The 19362-nt window shown below is 30.6% G+C and overlaps 1 protein-coding gene across 1 annotated transcript in view; it reads right to left on the minus strand.

The window, feature by feature from the left end:
- Window positions 1-19362, minus strand: part of LOC107364649 (protein O-mannosyl-transferase TMTC1-like) — a 68902-nt gene that overhangs the window by 16845 nt on the left and 32695 nt on the right. The window contains exons 2-4 of the mRNA XM_015932078.3: window positions 7872-8064; window positions 7740-7813; window positions 7102-7290 (exon numbers count right to left, since the gene is read on the minus strand). Coding sequence (XP_015787564.2) covers window positions 7102-7290; window positions 7740-7813; window positions 7872-8064 — 456 coding nt within the window. The remainder of the gene's footprint in view (window positions 1-7101; window positions 7291-7739; window positions 7814-7871; window positions 8065-19362) is intronic.

Consider the following 19362-nt stretch of genomic DNA (forward strand, 5'->3'; position numbering starts at 1 on the left):
TTTTAACTAGAAGTGAGGAAGAGTAAAGAGTAAAGCAGAAAAGAGTTGAAAAGTATCTCTTGATGTTACCAACTTTAATCCATAATGATTGAGTGGAAAGAGTTAGGTGAAAAGAGTGGTAACCAAATAAAAAGAGAAACGAGTTGCTCATTCATCGATGATTTGGCTGATGAAAAGGGCTTCACTGATGATGCTGATAATGGAATGGATAAAGATTACGAAAACGTTTCAAGGTGAGATTATTTGGTGATACTTTTAATGATGAAAAGGATTGCATTTTTTCGACTCAATTTTATTTCTCATTCATTTTTCTTTGTTCACTTTTTCTTTATCCGATTCATCAACTTTTCATTTGACTTCTCGGGATGAAAGAGTTCATTGCTTTTCGAGCTAGCAAGTGATCAGTAAAGATTCAGACGAAATGGAATATTCTCTGACTTTCGATTGGCATGAGCATATCTTGATACTAGTAGACGGTATTGATGAGCAAAGATGAACCTAAATGTTGAAAGTGTGAGCTACTCAAACAAGACTATGAAATTTATAAAACTGTCGTAAATAATCAAGAATTTGTCGATGTAAGATATTCGCTTTTTTCATTGAATCTCGATGATCTAATGACTATTGGTGGAATGAAAGTCATTCTCAAGTCAATTGCTAGCAGACAACATCAACTGGTTACATTTAATTGGATTACCTACCAATGAAAAGACCTTTTTTAGATGAATCTTGCCTTTGTCTGAGTCTGAAAAGTGTTTACTCAAAATAGTAGTTTCATGTAAATGCTGAAAAAGGTTTACTTAAAGAAAATTCAAATAAGCAAACAAATTGAATGAGCAATCTAAATGAGCATGTTGTTTAATTTAAAGCGATCATTGAAATTACAAAAATGGAATTACAAATTGTAAAAATTAAAGAGTCAAACTAGAGTCTAGAAACGAAGTGATCGAGTAAATCATTTGCTTTTACAACAAATTTAGTTTTGAGAAAAGTTTCTAAAGCCCGTCTTTTCGAAATCGTTATCAACTAATGGTCAGTCTAATAAAGAAAACCAAGCCCGTCCGAAAACCTTGCAGAAACGTTTCAAAATCAAAACAGCCAAAGTATTTCGAATTTTACCTCCAATTCTATTCTGAGTTCCAATCAGATAAAGGTAGAAAAAAGTCGTTTGAACGTTTTTAAAAACACCAAACACACCAAAAGTCAGGAACTGATTTGTCAAATTAGATTTTTTAAAAGGGTAAATCAGGTTAATATTGAAAGCTTGGTTTCATTTGAATCAAATCAACGAAAGAAGTACATTTTTATGATTCTTTCCTTGCCATAGATTGGAAATCATTTACAGCTAAGTGAACTTGTTAGAGCATAAATTTCAATTCAATTACGAGTGAATATAAACAATAAAATATTGTCAAATAAAGAATGCTGAATAAAGCATAGTTTTCATTCAACTATTTTATTAACTATATTTGGTTACTTTTTGCTTACTTTTTTCCCTTCAACCTCTAATACAATATCCTAAAGGTGTAAAAAGTGTAGAAATGCAAAAATGGTTTACATTTACATTGTTTTTACCAAAGAGTTGCAAAAATTGTTACCTTTTCTGCTTTCCTTTACCCTTTGCTCTGTTGCTTTTATAACCTTTTTCCTCTCTCCTTCTCTATCATTCCCTTTAAAGAATGCACATAGATTAAAAGTTTGTAAAGTGTATTCACTGAAAATCACTCTGAAACTGAATAAAAAGTAAGCAAATAAACAAAGTAACAGAGTAAACCTAAAAACGATGAAAAAAATGGAAATGAAAAAAAGAGAAAAAAAATTGTGTGCAAAGAAACTGCAAACGCAATCACTTCAGTTCAATTTGGGTGAAAACTTTCATGTACTTTTACTCTTTTTACCACAACCTTTAACCATTTTCAACCGTTTTTTGTTTCATTTTCCAAACACAATTCATTCCAATAATAATGCTGAATTTGTTTGCACTGTAAATTGGCGCAATCACTGTTTTCATTCATTGAAATGAGCTTATCAGGAAAAGTTTTTGTACTTTTGCATCTTGCAGTGTCATCATTTCACATCTTCAATGAGCATCTTCGGTCTTTTCCAGCTTTTCGGTTATTTGTATCACTTAACACCACTGAAAGAAAGTTTAAGATTCAAATAAATTCAATTCCATCTCAATAACTTTGCAAATTCATTCATCGAATGGTAATAGCATTTGTCTGAAATCGCAAAAGTCGCTTGATCGATGTTCATCAGTTATAAAAACTTTGTTACATTTTGTTTGCAAACTTGTATCATTAAACGAAAAACTTTGAATTTCTTTTCTTTTCATGGCTGAAATAAAATTCGAGTTTTCATTGAACTTGACGAATTTGATATTTTCTCAAAATCTTCACATTCAATTATATGAAACATCAACTCTTGTGACAGTAAAATTATGGATTCAAAATCCATGTTTGGAATGTAAACTTACTATTGGATTTAGACAATTTTCAGTCTCAGTTTAAGTCAACAAAGAGCTGTCACAATATGTTCATTTAGTTTAAAGGAGAAGCAAAAAATCCAAATAGATCTATTAAATCTAAACATTAATATCGAAAAATTTTGACCATTTCAAAGCTGCATTTGTATCAATATTTACCAAATGATAAATTTTCATCATTTTTTTCGCTTTCCTTTGCTCCCTGTTTTTACCTCTCGATAAAGTAAACTGTCTAGATTTATAAGCTATAAAGGATGTACCTCTTAACATATCAAAAATTTTCAGGTAAAAAGTTTCAATTGAATAAACAGAAAGATGAAAGGAGAAAAGAAGAGATGAAAGAAGAAGAAAAAAAGTAGAGAAATAATACTTTTATATGTCCTCTGGGAGTCCATTTGTTTATCCCAAAACTACACAAGCAAACTTGTATGGCATATGAAGCTTAAAGATAATAATAGTCAACTGTTTATATTATTAGATATTAGTTGCTAAGTGCAGGAATATATTTATTACAAGCTCATCATGTTTAGCTACATATTTAGCTTGATATATCAATATCAATCAAAGGGAGTAAATTTTTTGAAGGATAAAAGGAAAGGGAAACAATGTTGAATCATTTGGTCATGTTAATCTGTTTTGATAGAGGCTTTGTGGCCAAGGATAAGATGCTCATGTAAAACTGGTAAAATAATGTCCAACAGGGTTGTACAAGAGCATTTCATTATTGCAATTGAAAAATGCGAGTCAGCTCAAAGTCTTATTCGTTCAACTGTGATATCTGATCAACTTTTGAATATGCCATTGCAATGAAGTCTCAAATTTCCGTTTGTTGAATCACAAATTAAAATGTAAAGTAAATTTGAATGAATAATGTTGAACCATTAATACAATGTAAAAATATTATTGCTATTTGAAGTACAGAGAGAGAGAAGAAATAACAACTTGAACATTAAAATAATGAAAGATGAGAAATGGGAAAAGGCAAGATAAAGAGTCAGCCTTAAGCCGATTAAAAATGAAAATGTTCAGAACATTTCATTTCCTTTTAATAATCAACATTTGAAAATGACCTTACAAAAGGAAGCCAGAAAAAAATGCTTGACTCTGGACAGTTTTGTAAAGGTTAAAAGAGTGTTAAACATTGATAATGGTCTAAATGGCTTTTTAGCTGAGTATCTTGTTTGCTTCAGCATTTTTAAAACATGATTGGGCACAGATGGTTGAGAAGACTGAATATTTGACAAAAAGGATAACAACCATTGAAAGGAGGGAAAAAATTAATTATCATATTCAAACTTAAAGTGCATTCTTTAATTTAAATATGTTGATGGTACAAGTTTATTCTGTTAGTGCTTCAGCACTGAATCAAAATATTAGAGTGTCAAATATATTTTGCGGTTGGATATGGAAAGCTCAGAATCGACTGAAACTGAACAACATGATAATTATTGCGAAAGATTACGAGCCGAGGGAAAACTGAAGCTAGAGAAAATGGAAACAAGTCAATCACGGCAAGCAAAAGTTCTCAGTTTGAATGATTTAAGATATTAAGAGAACACTGAATTGGTACAAAGAAAATCAAGCGATGAATTTGGAAAGCTATGAAAGTTCCATCCGTGAAGCGTTCATCTTCACACCTTTCGATGAAAAGAAAACACAGAAAGTGAGAGATTTCCCGTTCACATTTTCGCATTTCGCAAGCATTCTTCAAAAAGTGACCTTTTCTCTCATAACTTGACAATATTCAAACACAAGAATCTCAACTCTTTTTTTGATAATTAAATGCTAGATTTTAATGGAAAAGGTTGCCAATTTTCCATATCAATTTAATCTTGTACTTATTACGATATTACCATTTGATATATGAATCAAAATTGTTTTAATCAGAGTTACATTATCATCATTTTCATTATTCTAATTATACTTGTATGCATTTATTTACATGGTAAATAAAAAATATCTGTTTCTACTTTTCTGATGAGTTTTCCTTTTTTCCATCATTTTTCATTTCTTTCTCTTTCCTTTCTTTCCATGAGTCTCATTTATTCACATATTCATTATCATTATTATCAACATTGGGAAACTTGCAAAAAGAATGTTTTTTTTCTCTTCTCCCCTCTCCTCCAATAATACCTTTGTGGATACACCAACATTCACCTTAGTACATGTGAAATAAATATCATTATTAATTTCACATTTTTCAAATACAAACAGTTTTCCATCAATTTTTAATTGCATCTTTTTGTATTTACTTTGACTTTGTTGAACCACAAAGGAAGCAGAAAAGGTTATTAATAGTAAACATAAAGATATTACAAATACAAATGAAACGCAAAAATAACCAGGCATTAGAATAGGGAAAATGTCAAATGATATTTTCTGCTCAAAAAGTTGGGAAAAGGTAAAAAAAGTCAATTTTTAAGTCATTTTCAATAGAAAATGTTGAACAAGTTTTCTAATAAAAGATGAATTAATCCATCAAAAATGTAGACTTGCTACTGAAGGAGAAGCACAAAATAATCCCATGAAATATAAATGCACACATCAAAGTTATCCATCATGAAGGAGTAGATGAAAAAATTGAAATGTCAACATGAATTGAAACATTAATTGAAATGAATGTTTCTTTTTATCCATTCAATGTTGACGAAATTTCAACTCTTAAAAAAACTTTAACTTATTGAAACTCTTTTTTTAATCAACAAAATGTTTCCACATCCATCAGGTGCAATAAAAGGAAGGAACGATGATAAAAATAACTGAATCGCTAGACTCTAAGAAACTCTTTTGCAAAATGACCTCTGAATGTTTGAGCCTTTGAGTCAAAATTGAAATCAAAATTGAACTAAACATGTAAACTACAGCCCGAACAAATACAAGAAATGAACTGTTGAGTTTCCATGTTCTGTTACTTTTTCAAGTTTCTATGCGAACTTCCTTTCATGAAAAATATGATGTAACAAATAGGGTTCAGATAAACTTGGATAAAAGCAGAAAACTGAAAAATTGCTTTCTTATTAGTTTCTTTTACAGGGCATTTCAATTAATTTATGCGATATTTTTCTGCTATTAATCTGCTCTCGGATTCGATGTGCTTTTCTCAGATAGTTATTTCACTATATTTTAAAGTCAAGATCGTCCAGTGTCATTTCCGAGAATCACTTATGAAGATATTAGAGGTCAAATCGATTTCGTCATTAGAGCGAGAAAACCAAGTCGAGACGCACTGTGATAATTCCAGCATGAGTTGTTTTCATTCTAGTTTCCCAAAACCGTTATATTTTCTTTTTTTCACTTAAGCATTCTCAAGCTTGTTAGGGTATGACAGTCGCACGACGGTTTGCTTCCCCCTTTGATATCTTTCTCAATCATCCTTATCTTATTTATGCTTATTGGTTAAATTCAAATTACGCTCATTTTGTAACCGTTTCTTAGTGACCATAAATAATCACTTTGCTCTTTCTTTTCCTGACTTTTAGTTCATCTCTTACTATTGAAGTAAATTACTCTTCTCCCTTTTACTATTTCTCGAAAGCTTGCTCCTGCATTAATTATGAAAATTAAAGTTTCTGTATTGAATTTTAATGATTAGTTTAAATAGTTATTCAAGTCTATTTGTGATTGAGATCTTCCGATCTTTGTTCCTCGGTGCTATTCCTGAGAAGTCAGTCGACCTCTGAAGAAGAAAACCCTTCTTGTTATATACCAAGATCCACGCTTTTTAGGAAAAGTATTCATCAAGCGATTGTTAAAGGCTGTCAAAATTATGAAATCTCTGTTTAAAATGATTAGGTTCATTAAAAAGTTCAATGAGTTTCCTACAAATTCAATCAACAGTTTCAACATGAGAGACAATCGAGTCGACCGATTCGACTTATGGGGTTTCGTGTACAACTTCAATAGCAAGTTTTTGCTTGATTTGCACTCGCAACGAGTCTTTTCAAGCTTGTCATTGCTATCGTAAGTGAGCATAAAATGTGAGATCATCACAGCCTCGAGCTGGGAAGCTGAATGAATTTTGTGCATGTTAATTTTGACAAACTTTATCAACTGAACTTTGCCATTTAATATAATTTTTTGAATGAAGTCCATTAAATCTTGGCCATTGTTTTTATCCATGTTTTGTCACTTCTTTATTGAATGAAAAATTTCAATTTCCATGTTTTCCTTTATTATCAGCATTCTTATCAAATTTAAAAGTTATCTTTTCCTTTCCTTTTTAGTCTGCATACTAATGGTGATGATTATGATGTTAATAATGATTGTTATTCAATCTCTTTCTTTATTCTTTGTTCTGTTGAAAGTATTATCTTGTAAAGCAATAAATGATTATGAATATACAATGATAATGATAATGTTGAGTGAGGAAGAGAAAAGGAAAAACTCGAAGAAATGTGTATAAAATAAATTTATCGCTTTAAACGAGCAATAAGAATATAAAGACATTTTTAGGCGAAAAAATCTTTGCCTATTTTCATCATGTTCATCATGCTTTTCATTTCAACATGAAACTCGTTTTTACTCGTAATTTTCCTCATTTCGTTTTTTTCTTCATTTTGTTTTCATTTCATTTTTTTGTCATTCTTTTCCAAATGTGTTCAAATTTTGCATCTTACCTGTTTCGAGTTATGGCTAATGATCCTTGTTGAGTCAATTTAAAGACGTAATAAAGAATACAAATTGGAAGAATTGTGATTCCAGTTTCCTTTGAAAGCAATGCCATCGTTGAAGTTGTACAAGACAAGACAAGATGGAATATTATACTTTTATTATTGCTTTTATCTTGCAGCATGGATTTATATGCTCTGGTAAAGGGAGTAAAGTTAAGAGTAAAAATAAGTTAAAACATATTTAAATTGATGTTGAGGACGATAAGTTAGGGAACAATAAAATTTCACAAGTTTATGTATTTAGGTTGAAATCATTATCATTGTTTTCAGGTCAAATTCAATTTGAGAATTTGAAAATTCCATGCAAAAGTTGACTTGCAAAGTCGATAATATTTCAACAATTTAATGCAGATTTTGTTCTAAGAGTCACAGTTTATCTCATCATTGGACATTGGCAAAAAGACTGAGAAAGGGAAAAACTTTTCAAATCCAAAGTCTTTTGCACAGAGATGAATTTTAAGATGAGAACTGCGATTTTCTGAGTGATTTTAAAAGTATCGATATTTCGGTTCGTAATTAGTCTTTTTAGTTCCCAAAATTATTGGTCCAATTTTGAAATTCATCTTTTGGGGAATAATTCTTACCTTGAGAATAGTATAAATGTTAGTAGTGAAAATATGCTACAAAGTATATCGGCTCTTCCAACATTACTTGAAACCTGGAATGGAGATATCAGAATCAATATTTGCAATTTACTCTAAAAGTTGGAGACTTACAGCTTCTGTGTGAATTGGATGAACGGCAAAGTGAAGCGCCACAAGGAGTGACATTTGGTTTGAACAGTTTAGCACTTTATTGGCAGTGTACATTATCAGTTGTACAACCAGAATGTGTAAAATAACATTGACGAGGCGAAACTTCCATGAAATGGTCGAATCATTTTCTCCTTTCCTCAGAGCCATATTCAGCCTGAAATAGAACCAGAAAAGACAATCAGATTAGGAAAACGTCAAGCATCAAAAATCATCAAAAACTCAGCATTGGCACTCAATGGAACATCAAAACTCGAAATTTCGTTATAACTCGAAAAAACTCAAAAATTTAAATTCTAAAATGTCCTAAAAGTAAACTCGATTTGCATATGAAACGTGAAAAGATGAGTTTTTGCTCAAATTGATTTATTGTTTTTACTTTGCATTTAGCATTTTAACAAATCAAAGTCATCATTAAAGGTTGGCTTAAAGTTGAAAATGAAAGCGCATTACAATTATGATAATGCAAAAGGAAAACATTGGAATCATTAATAATGAGATTTTCATTTGACGACAGGATTTAAGTGTAAAGCAAAAAGAAGCAGAAAAAAGCTAGAAACCAAAATGTTTTAAATAACATAATATCATTATTATATCTGTGGAAGCATAACTAGCCTGGTTTGAGGTAAAGCTGTAAAAGGATAAGGAAAAGGTCATAACTATGAACACGATTGGGTTCAAGTTGGAAAAGATGAATTATCTGGAAAAAAGAAGAATATTGTTGCATCTGTTGAATTTGTTAAAAGATGAAACACTTTTCAGGATTCATGGGGAAACCTTAACTTGAAAGGTGACTGGATTATCGTTCAACTATATTTCATTTCTTTCCTTTCATCATTAGTTATCGAGAAAAGTGTGGCAACTCAGTAAATGATTGTGAGAAACCATCAAACGGGATTTGAATATTCAACTGAAGATGATGAATTTCTTGTTCTTTTTTCTTCCCCAGATAAATCATTTTCTCTCTCATTAACCAATCGTCATTTTCTCGACTTAAATCCTTTTCTTTACAAGATTAGAATAAAAATTTGATTCATTTCTTGGTGAAAATTCTTTTCCTTCTGAATACATCTTTATTAACTTTCTTCTTTCAAGGCAAACTTTGTGCTCAATCTTTATTCATTTAATTTAAATCCCGATTCAAATGAAAAGTCATTTTCTATGGAATTTCTTTTTCTGCTCTTCTTTTCATGATCAACTCTTTTCATGTTTACACTTTTCTTTTCTTGCAACAGAAAAATTTGCAAAACTTTTTTCTTTTTTATTGAAACTTGCTTTTCTCGATTCAATGTCATCTTTTAGGCTAAAATTAATAAGAAAACATGTTTTCGACTAAACTGAATGGTTGAAAAGGAAAGAAAATCAATTGGAAATCAATTTAAAGATCAGTTCATTTTTGCTAAATGGTCAAGAAAAGTGCTCAATGGACGAGAAAAGTGTTTGCATGGACAGAATTTTTCACTTTCTTTGTTTGATTTTCAAAGTTGAATAGAGGAGAAAAAATAATTTCAACAAAATCGAACTTCAAAAAATAAATTTTCTTGGTTTTCGTATTCCTTTCATATTCACCTTCAATTTCATGAAATCGATTTATCAAGTTTTCGAAGCATTAATTATCTATAAGAAAAATTCGAACACCAAAACATTAAGACTTTGAACAGAAGAACGAAAAAATTGCAAGAATTTGAAACGAAAAATGAAGTTTTGAACTTTTCGTTCTTGACTTGACTCGAATTTGCAAATTTACTTCGAAACAGAAGTCGAAATTTCGAAACTAAAAGAGAAAATTTGCATATCGAACTTTTGTGAATCGATTTTTTCGAAAACTAACATTTGAATCGAACACAGTTTCGGCAGAATATTTTGTGGAAACAAAAAATGGATTTCGCTTTTTTCATTTTCTATCTCACTCGAAATACTGAATTTCCTTGTCTTCAGAAGAAGAGTCATTTCGAAGTTGAAAGAAAATATGAATTTCGAAATTTTGTTAATCAATGTCGCTACGAACTAATATAATTGTCATTATGAAGTTTGAATAAAACTATTGAGTTTCCATTAGAACTGTTCACTATCACTGTCATGTTCATCAACTTTTCATGCATCAGCCATCCATTTAAACTCATTGTTAACATGATTTTCTCCTTTTCCCCTGTCTTTTCTTCTCAATATACTTGCATGTATGGAAACAAATGAGCCCACTCGGGTGTGTTATATCTTTTGTCCAATATATAAAGACTCATGATGATGATGATAAAGCACACCCTGAAACCAATTAATTGAAAAACAATGGAATCAGGGAAGAAGAGAGAAAAGAAGGAGAAAAAAAATATTTTTTGCCATCGACTTGAATTACAGATTGTTATTCAAGTTGTATATACTCTTGGCTTTCCTTTTAATTTCAACACAATGAAGATAAAAAAATATTCAAATTGACGAGATAATTCAACCATGTTTAACCAGAAAGGACAAAAAGAGTAACATAAGCATTCCCTTTACAATTAATGATGACTTTTCAGATAACTTCATCAATTGAGGCAACATTTTCAAGTATCAATTTTCATCTTTTTTTGTTCATTCCAAACTCCAGCCTCATTAAGCATGCTAAAGCCTTGAATTACCATTCAATTTTGGACATTTTATCTCTTTACCATTTCACCGAATCAAACATTTTTCCTCTTCTTTTCATTGTAATTTCATCTCAACTTTTGTTCACTTTTTACAATAATTTCAAGCTAAAAGTTTTTTCCCTTTCGTTATAATTGCTGAACAGTTTGGTTGCCTTGAAATATCGATAATTCATTGCAATTCATTAATCATTTCAATTGGGAATTATTGCTTTTCTCTTCTCCTTTTTCCAACCAATTTAGTTTAACCATTTTCCTGTTCAACTGGTAATTGTTATTAATAACGAAAACAGGGAATTAGTCGAAAACAGATTGATATAAAGAACTGAACTTTTAGGTGTGGTTCACTAGTAGTAACCATCTTTTAAAATCCTTTTTAATGGATCAGAATGAAATTAATTTATCTATGTAAAGAGAATTACTTTTAAAGAACTTTTGATGATTTTCTTTCGATGAAGAAATTTGATAATTTTCATCAAACTTCATCATCGATTGTTGTCATCATGGAAAATGTTCGAAACAGCAAGAATCGAAAAAATGAAGTTTTCCAAGTGAAATCTTGTTGAACATATTGTTTCAAGAGATGAACCAATTATTCTTGTAATGATATGCTTCTTGAAATGCTGCCAAGTTGAAGTGCAAATGTGTTGACATAACAAGTAAAGTCAGGGTTGAGATGAACAAGAATGGTAAAAGTGATACAAATATTGTTATACATTTTGCTTCAAATTCAACGATAACTCAGTTGGAAGTAAAGAGTTACTCGAGGCTATTATTTTGCATATTATTCATCTGTTTGATAATGGAAATGAATGGAAGAAGAAAAGATCAAATGAACCTGAGAAATGAAAGCTGTTAACCAGCGAAAATGCCAGTTTGCTTAAAAAAGTTGATTCATTTTGTCGAGATTAGTTTCGAGTTTAAATCAACATTAAATGACGAAAAGAAAAATGATTTTCATGAAAAGATTTTCTATTTTTGGACTCAAAACTTTTACTCTTAAATGATGATAAATGACCTTAAAAGGTGTAAAAGTGAAATTATTCATTTGCAACATTTTCTTCTGCTCTTGTTTAATTCATATTTTCCGTTCTGAAATGAATTTATAATGGATTCTATTTTGGACGAGAAAAGACATCAACAATCATCAGATTTAAAGTGATCCTTTAGTTTGGCGAAAATGATCATTTCTCTAATAATTCAACCAGTGGGTGGCTGGTTTGTGTCAACATTTTCACCTCTCTCTTTGTGTAAGTGGTGTGAAAATAAATTGGTCTGATGAAGATGATGGCGAAAAAAGAATTTAAAAATGTTCGAAACATTTGGTGAAAGCAGTGGACAGAAGACGAACTTTGAGCAAGAAAAATGTGAATCTTTTTTTTTGCTTTTCTTCTTCTTTTTTCTTCAAAGGTCATCATTTTGAGAAATGCCTTTTCTTGCTCAGGTCATTAGCAAATGATATCATGATGGGCAAAAGAGTAGGAAAGGAAAGCTTACGACTGGTTAAAGGTGTTAAACTTGGCAAATATATCAGAATGTAAAATGATCATTTTTCAAATGGTTCAAGTAAAAGATGAAAAATTTTCAACTGAAAACATGAGCTTTATTTATTTATCGTCATTGTTTTTACTTTCAATTTTCATTAAATCTCAAAGTTTACCAAACTTTTTTTTCTTCTTCTTTTAAACTTCATTGTTTTATGGGTTCAGTCAAGAATAATAAATGGTCCAATAAATGTAATATTTGCTTTCATCATTTTTGCCAAATTAAATTTCAACATTCCGTCTGCTTTGGAAATGGTTCAAGTCTGGAAAATTGTTGGAATTTTTCCTTTTCTCGCTGAACAATCAACATTTCTAGCAAAAACTGATTGATACGAATTTAATTGATGCTCATTAATTTAAAATGTTTCATTGAAAGTTATGTCTCTGTCAATTTTTGCAAAAGAGCATTTCAAAGTCGATAATCTTGACTCTACAGATTTATTGGAATTTCAGGTTTTCTGAACAAATGACATTTGCTAACAAAAGAATCGATTTTTTGCATTTCATTTCGACAAGCATTTTCGATGAAATCGGTTTTAAACTTTTATTCAAGTTTTTGATTGGACTCCAAGCTGGGAGTTACATCGGTTATCTTGAAAAGACATTTTGCTTTTTTCTTTGGTCGTTCATTCACTTTTAATTGATCTTTCACTTGATTTAAAAGTTCAGTTTCTCGGTTCTTTTGTTTTTTCCTTTTACTCCTTTGAAAAAAACAAAAGTAGCAAATGTTCATTTGTATTTTGAGGATTGGAATGCCACTGATAAACTAGTTTCTTTGTTGTTTACTGTTAGTCAATAAAAGTCTTTCCCATTACGTAAAGATGAACAGAAGGACGAGGGAAAAAAAGTTATCTTGTATGTAAAATAAATGACCAAGAAAATGAGGTTGAAAAGTTAAAAGGTGAGGAAAAGGCTTGAGTTGTGGAATGGGTGCGAAGGAAGAGGCGCAATTAGAAGGAGGAAGAAGAGATGAAGTAGTTAGTTAATTGGTGAGTTGCTTTAAATCTAGTTTGGTTATTAATTAAGCAATTAAGTGAGATGAGGTGAAAAGGAGAAGAGAAAAAAATCGAGAAAGAGCAAAGAAGAGATGAAATTAGATGAAAATGTGCAAAAAGAGCAACAAAGTTGCACATAAACTGTGCAAGTGTTTACTTGCAAGGAAAAACTTTTTTTCCGCCTTCTTTAGATTGATTCCCTTTGAGATTTGAAAGACACAAATGATAATGATAAAAAGAGCAAAGGCTATTTTACACTATTACAAAGATTGTTATCTTCTTCTTCTTCCTCTCATCATTACCAAGAATCTTCCTTTTCTTTACTCGTTTTTCCTCTCCTACTTGGACAACATTTACCTTAACTGATTGATGATGATTATAACATTGAGTCCAGTTGATGGAACCAGAGACGAAAAAAAGATTCATATTTACATCTATGAAAAGATGAACTAATTATTATGTAAATTTGCTCTCAATATTTAATTAGACTACTGGGAATGATAAGAAAGCTGAATAATTAAAAAGTAGATCGAAAGTCAAAATTTCTTGTTTCTTCATCGATTTCCCGATTCTTAAGATGCTTATCTCAATCACAATGATCGTTGAGATTTTAGAGTCTCGACGTTCGTTTTTGCTAATAACTGAGCAACTAAGTCAGATCTTGATAATATTCGGTCAGTAGAATCTTCGAAATTGAAAAACCATAAATCCAGAGTTTCAAGGATATTCAAGGACATTCAATATTTAACCGCTAAATGAAATTTTTAGTTCATTTTCTGAGAGATTTTTCAGATAAAATATATCAGATTTTTGTTCGTTTTGGAATTTAATCTTTGCTCGAGTTAGATCTTATGATACCACAGCTTAGGCTGGCCATGTGAGTGAAACTGCCCGAAGGTGAAAATGATAATTTATATTTTATTGACAAGACCAAAGATTGGTAAATGTTTGATCTGAAAATATTGCTGCTAATATTATTCTCAATATCAACAGAAGCTTTTCATCCTTTTTACACAACTTTTCATTTGACATTTTCTTGAGCTATTCTCTCTCTCTCTCTCTCTCTCTTCATCTTTCCCTCATTATCTTTCAATGCTCTTCTTTTTAGATTTCACACAGAAAATCATGATCATGAACCTTGTTCATCATCATTCTGTTAACCAAATATTTACTCTGGATACTTGAAATAATAACAATAAACAGACTACCTGTGATAGCGTGAAAAACAGAGCAATATAAAGATAATAACAATTGCTTGTATAACAGTGCTTATAATAAAATGATATTAATGTAAACAAGAGAAGAGAGAAACTGTTTAATTCTTGTTAAATGTTGTTGAATGGAAACAAAAGGTAAAGTTGAACAAGAAGTAAAAGAAGCGAGAAAAAAGAAAGAAAAATATTATCTCAAGTTGAACAAAATGAATCAAAGTAATAATAATCTGAGGTGAATAAAGAGACTTGATAACATTTTTTCTCTTCTTTTTCTTCTTCGTTTCAGGGAGTTTTTCAACCTTATTTTCTGTCTACCTTTTCTCTGATGAAATTGATATGAAAAACTTTTCTTATTCCAAGAATCAGTCTTGGCGAATGTGCTCATAAGACTGAAACAAGATAATTTATCATTTCTTATCTGATATGACCAGGAAATGAGAGAGAAGCAAAATGAGTGAAGAAAAAAGATTTCACTTGAGAATGGAAATAGTGAGAAAAATGATGTATATTTTGTTGATAAAGAAAATGAATTAGATATTGAAAAGTAAGGTAACAAAATAAATAGTTCAACTCATGGGATTCGCAGCGAGAAATGTTGACGAATGAAGCAAGTCCATGGAAAAAGGAAAATCATTGATAATTGGTGTTTATAAAATTCCCTTTCTCTTCTCAGACAATTGATCAATTTTCAAGACTTTCATCAATTTATCAATTTGTTGTTCTTTAAACCAGAAAGAAGGAAAAGAAGTTCAATCATCACAATTTCATGTCAACTTATCGTTGCAAGGATTGAATTAATCTTGTTTACTTGAAAAGTTTTTAAACGAAAATTTCATTGGTAAAAACAATTCAGAAAACTTCAAGTTCAAGGTAAATGTCAAGACATTTAAAGTTTATTTCAAGGACAATTTCATGACAATTTAACTTGAACCAAAATCGAAAATTGGAGAAAATTCGTTGAAAGAGATTGACAAAGTAAACATTTTCTTGTTGATTTGAAAATAAGAAAATGAAATTCTGAGAAAAGAGAAAAAAATTTTCCTCGATTTCGATTTCTAAGTTTACTTCCAAGAGATCAACATTTAAAGTTCAAAGGATTACAAAATCAAGGAAATCTCTACAGTAAATCTCTCTCTGTAGCTTGAAGTGAATGAATATTTTCCAGATTTAGTTGTTCTTGTAATTGCTAGAGATTAATCGACTTTCCAAATGAACTAAATGAATATTATTATAAGCTCAGGGTAAATGAACAATGAAACATAAATTGTTTTTAAATCTGATGAAGTTTCTTGAATTACGCTCAATTGACTGATTTGATTAGCAATTCATTTCATTTTGAAGGAAAACCAAAGACACTAAAGAACCCAAAATTTTTCTTTAACCTTTTTACAAATGGCAACTTTCGTTATTCACATTTGTCTAGTTGAATAAAAATAACAACCTGGAATCAGCATGAATCCAAGGAGAAAAAGAAAAGGTAAGAAAAGGCAAAAAAAGAAGAAGAAAAGATAAAATCATTGAAGTGAAGAAGCAAAAAGTGACTGTACATATATTTATACACATACAGTGTTGATGTGCTCTATTCAAATCGACCTTTGGGAATAATTAAGAGCATCTTTCTCGAGCAATAATATGATTCTTTTATCATTCTCTATCTTCTACTTCTTCTCAACATTTTCAGGTTTCCCTTTTTACACCTTTCAATCTCTTTGTTTCATCCTTACCCAAGCCAACACAATCAATGTCCAGCATCATCTTACAGCCTATTTCACGGATTAATGGTAAGAACCTAATTATAGTGATTAACTTGTTCACTGTGATGGGCTATTAAGAAGTTATGCCAAGTAGTTTTTTTTCCTCTTCTTTACTCGCAGATTCTTTTCCTTTTTACTTTGCCTTTTCCATGCAAAAAGTAATTGAACAAGAATACAAGAATAGCGAGTTGATGAAGATGAAAGAAAAGGTAAATGAGAAGAGAAGGAGAAAAAAAACTCTTTTCATTGTTTCATACAAAATACATCTCATCATCTTGTCAACCAACCCTTATCCAGACATGATTCAAACAAGCCTTTCATTGATGCATAATAAATGACTCTGAATGGCATTTCCAACTTTATTAACCTTTTTCCTTGATCGACTTGAATCTTGATTGGAAATTTATCGAATTTTTACTTTTAAAATTTAAAATTTAAAACTTTTTCTCTTCAATTTTTTGGGGAAATTTTGATTCGAAAAAGTTTATCTCTGATTGATTCACTTTTGTCAACTTTTGTTGGACTTGTTTACCTTGAAGTGACATTTTTACTTTGAAATGATTAACTCGGTGAAATTATATTCACTGTGAAATGTGCAAAGTGGTGCATCTATCATTCATGGGGTGGAAGAGAGTTGACAAGTGTAAATATATCAAAAGCCGCTGATTTAACCGAAAAAAAAGAGTTTACTCCATTTCTCACTCCCTGTATGATGGTTGTGATAATAATGTTGGACATCAAAGTAACAGGTATAAACAAGTGATGAGAGTAAAAGTAAAATAAAAGATTATTATTGAATATAACCGGAAGATTTACAGTCAAGTCAAAGTGTTTCCGGAATTAAGGTAAAATATTGGATACAATCGGAAGTATTGTTGAGTATAGTTTTCATAAAAATGATGGACATTTATTTTTAGCCAAAATCAGAGTATTTACAATTTTCACTCCCAGTATTCATGAGTTTGCCCATCAAGACAAGATAACAAGATTTACAAGCGCAAGTCTCGATTCGACAATCGATGCTTCATTTCGACTCATTATTCAACATTTCTACCCAAATTCATTCTAAACAACTTATTGAACAATTTCAACTAGTGTTTCGGTCAATCAAACCAACGATTAAGATCGATATTTTGCTAAGATTTTTACCGATTTTTACCGATTAATCGCTGGATTCCCTTTCGAGATTCGATCATTTTTTCAATGTTACTTTTTGGATAAATTGAGAGATTTTGATTTTCTGAAATTGAATAAAATCGACGATTATAATCGATCTTTATCGATTTTCTCTTCATGACATTTCAGCTGATTTGTACGTTTTTTGGTTATTACTTGACTCTTAGATCTAGAGACATGATATTTATTTTATGCAAGTTTCTCAGATACTCATTGATTTTTGTTACGACTTTTTCAATGTCAACGATTTAATCGAATGAATGATTTTTTCCTCGATTATTTTCCCGAAATTGATCTACACTAATTTCCTGTGCCAGTTGACAACTTTGTTAATTGAAGTCAAAGTGTTGCGAAAGTTGATTTAATTCGTGTCAATTTATCGAATGAGATAATTGATTTTTGTTCATCAAAATCAAGTTTTTAGGGTTTTCTGTTGAATGAATGCTGAGAAACTGCCATGTTTGTTTTCGAGGTTTTTTTCGTTTCCCAATGAATGTTCATTTTCTTTGTTTTACTTACAAAAACCTTTTGCTGTTTCTTCTTACAGAATGACCAAATGATGGACATTTTCTGTAATCGATATTCACGGTTCACTGGACTCTATTTGGTCACATAACCAATACAAACATAAATACCAATGATAAAGTATCCAAAATAGTCTTCTTTATATCTTCATTGGTTCAATTTCAAGACATTTTTTATTTCGTTTTTTTCAACTTTTCTTTCCTCTTTTATCAACTCAAAATTTATTTTGGGTTCATTTTTTATCCTTTTTGTTTCATTGCACAAATCAATAAATGTAAAGGTAACAATTTACATCAATATTTACAAGAAATAGGTAAGATTTTGAATGAACATTGTTCCAACTGAAATGCTTTGTCAAAGTTTTTTTTCTCTTTTTTTTTGCTTTTCTTTTTTTCCTCGTCTATTGATGTGTACTTTTTTCCCCTTCAATGTCCAATCAATGGTAATCTAATCAACTCTAGTTGACTTATAGTGATGATCAATCAATGGTCATTGAAATTAATGGAATCATTGGTTGTAATGGACAGTTTGATGATTGAAAATGGAACAAAGTTTCAAGTTTCGCCTTCATTCTTGATCTCATATTAACGAATTGATCATTTGATTGAAAAAGATTCAACGATATTCTCACGCAGATGGAGCTCATTTTTCAAGCATAAAATTTGATTGTCAGATTGAGTTATGATAATGTTACCAAAACTAGAGAAAAGTTTATCGAGAGAGAAAAAAGAAGAAAAAAGTTTTCCTTTTCACTCCTTTTTCTTTCACTCTTGATGTTTCTTGGCTTTTCATTTTTTCTCTCTTCTCCTATTCCATGCAACAACAAAAAAGCTATCATTTTCAGTTACTTTTGAATTCTTCAACAGTATTATCAACAACTGTTTCTAATAGCTTTAGTCATAACATTGGACAAGAGGTGAGTTGGAATGAAGCAAAAAGTTGAAAATTTGAGGCAAGAAAAGAGAAAAAAGTTTCTTCTTCTTTCATGGAAAAAAGGAGAAAAAAAAATTCTGAAAGAACAAGAATCGAGAGTAAAAATAGACTGGAAATATTGTTGCAAGTGAATTGCAATTCACATCACGCCCAGTTATTCTCAAGATTATCTGAATCAAGAAAGAGATAAATCGAGACAAACTAAAGACATTGTTTATCATTATAATTATCATAATCATTGTGAATGAAAGACGATCAATTTTGCCCAACTTTGTTCAACAAATGGGTCAAGTTGAAGGGTAAAATTGAGGTTAAACTTGACATGAGACAAAATGACGAGTTGACCAAGTTCCAAGTTCCAACACAATGGAAGCAAAAAGTTGCCAAACGAAAAGCATTTACTTTTCAACTTGGCCAATGATGAGTACAAGTTAAACCGAGGCAAGTCACTTGCTACGGATTAGTTGGAGACTCTTGAAGCTCTTTCCTTCGACTAGTCATTCTCAGGCTGAGAGGCGGATCAATGGTCAGACAATATTCAATATCGAGTATTACTTTTCAATATCTTTTCATTGTTTCACCTTTTCTTTTTTTTTCTCTTCCTTTTTTGTATCTTTTCTCTCTGATACATATTGAATATCATCTTGATCCAAGCCTTACAAGTCTCATCAAGTCATTGACTGGGAGTGT

This window comes from Tetranychus urticae, chromosome 1 (genome assembly GCF_039701765.1).
Source record: "Tetranychus urticae isolate SD_2017Ah chromosome 1, NJAU_TeUrti_SD_1.0, whole genome shotgun sequence".
NCBI classification, from domain to species: domain Eukaryota; kingdom Metazoa; phylum Arthropoda; class Arachnida; order Trombidiformes; family Tetranychidae; genus Tetranychus; species Tetranychus urticae.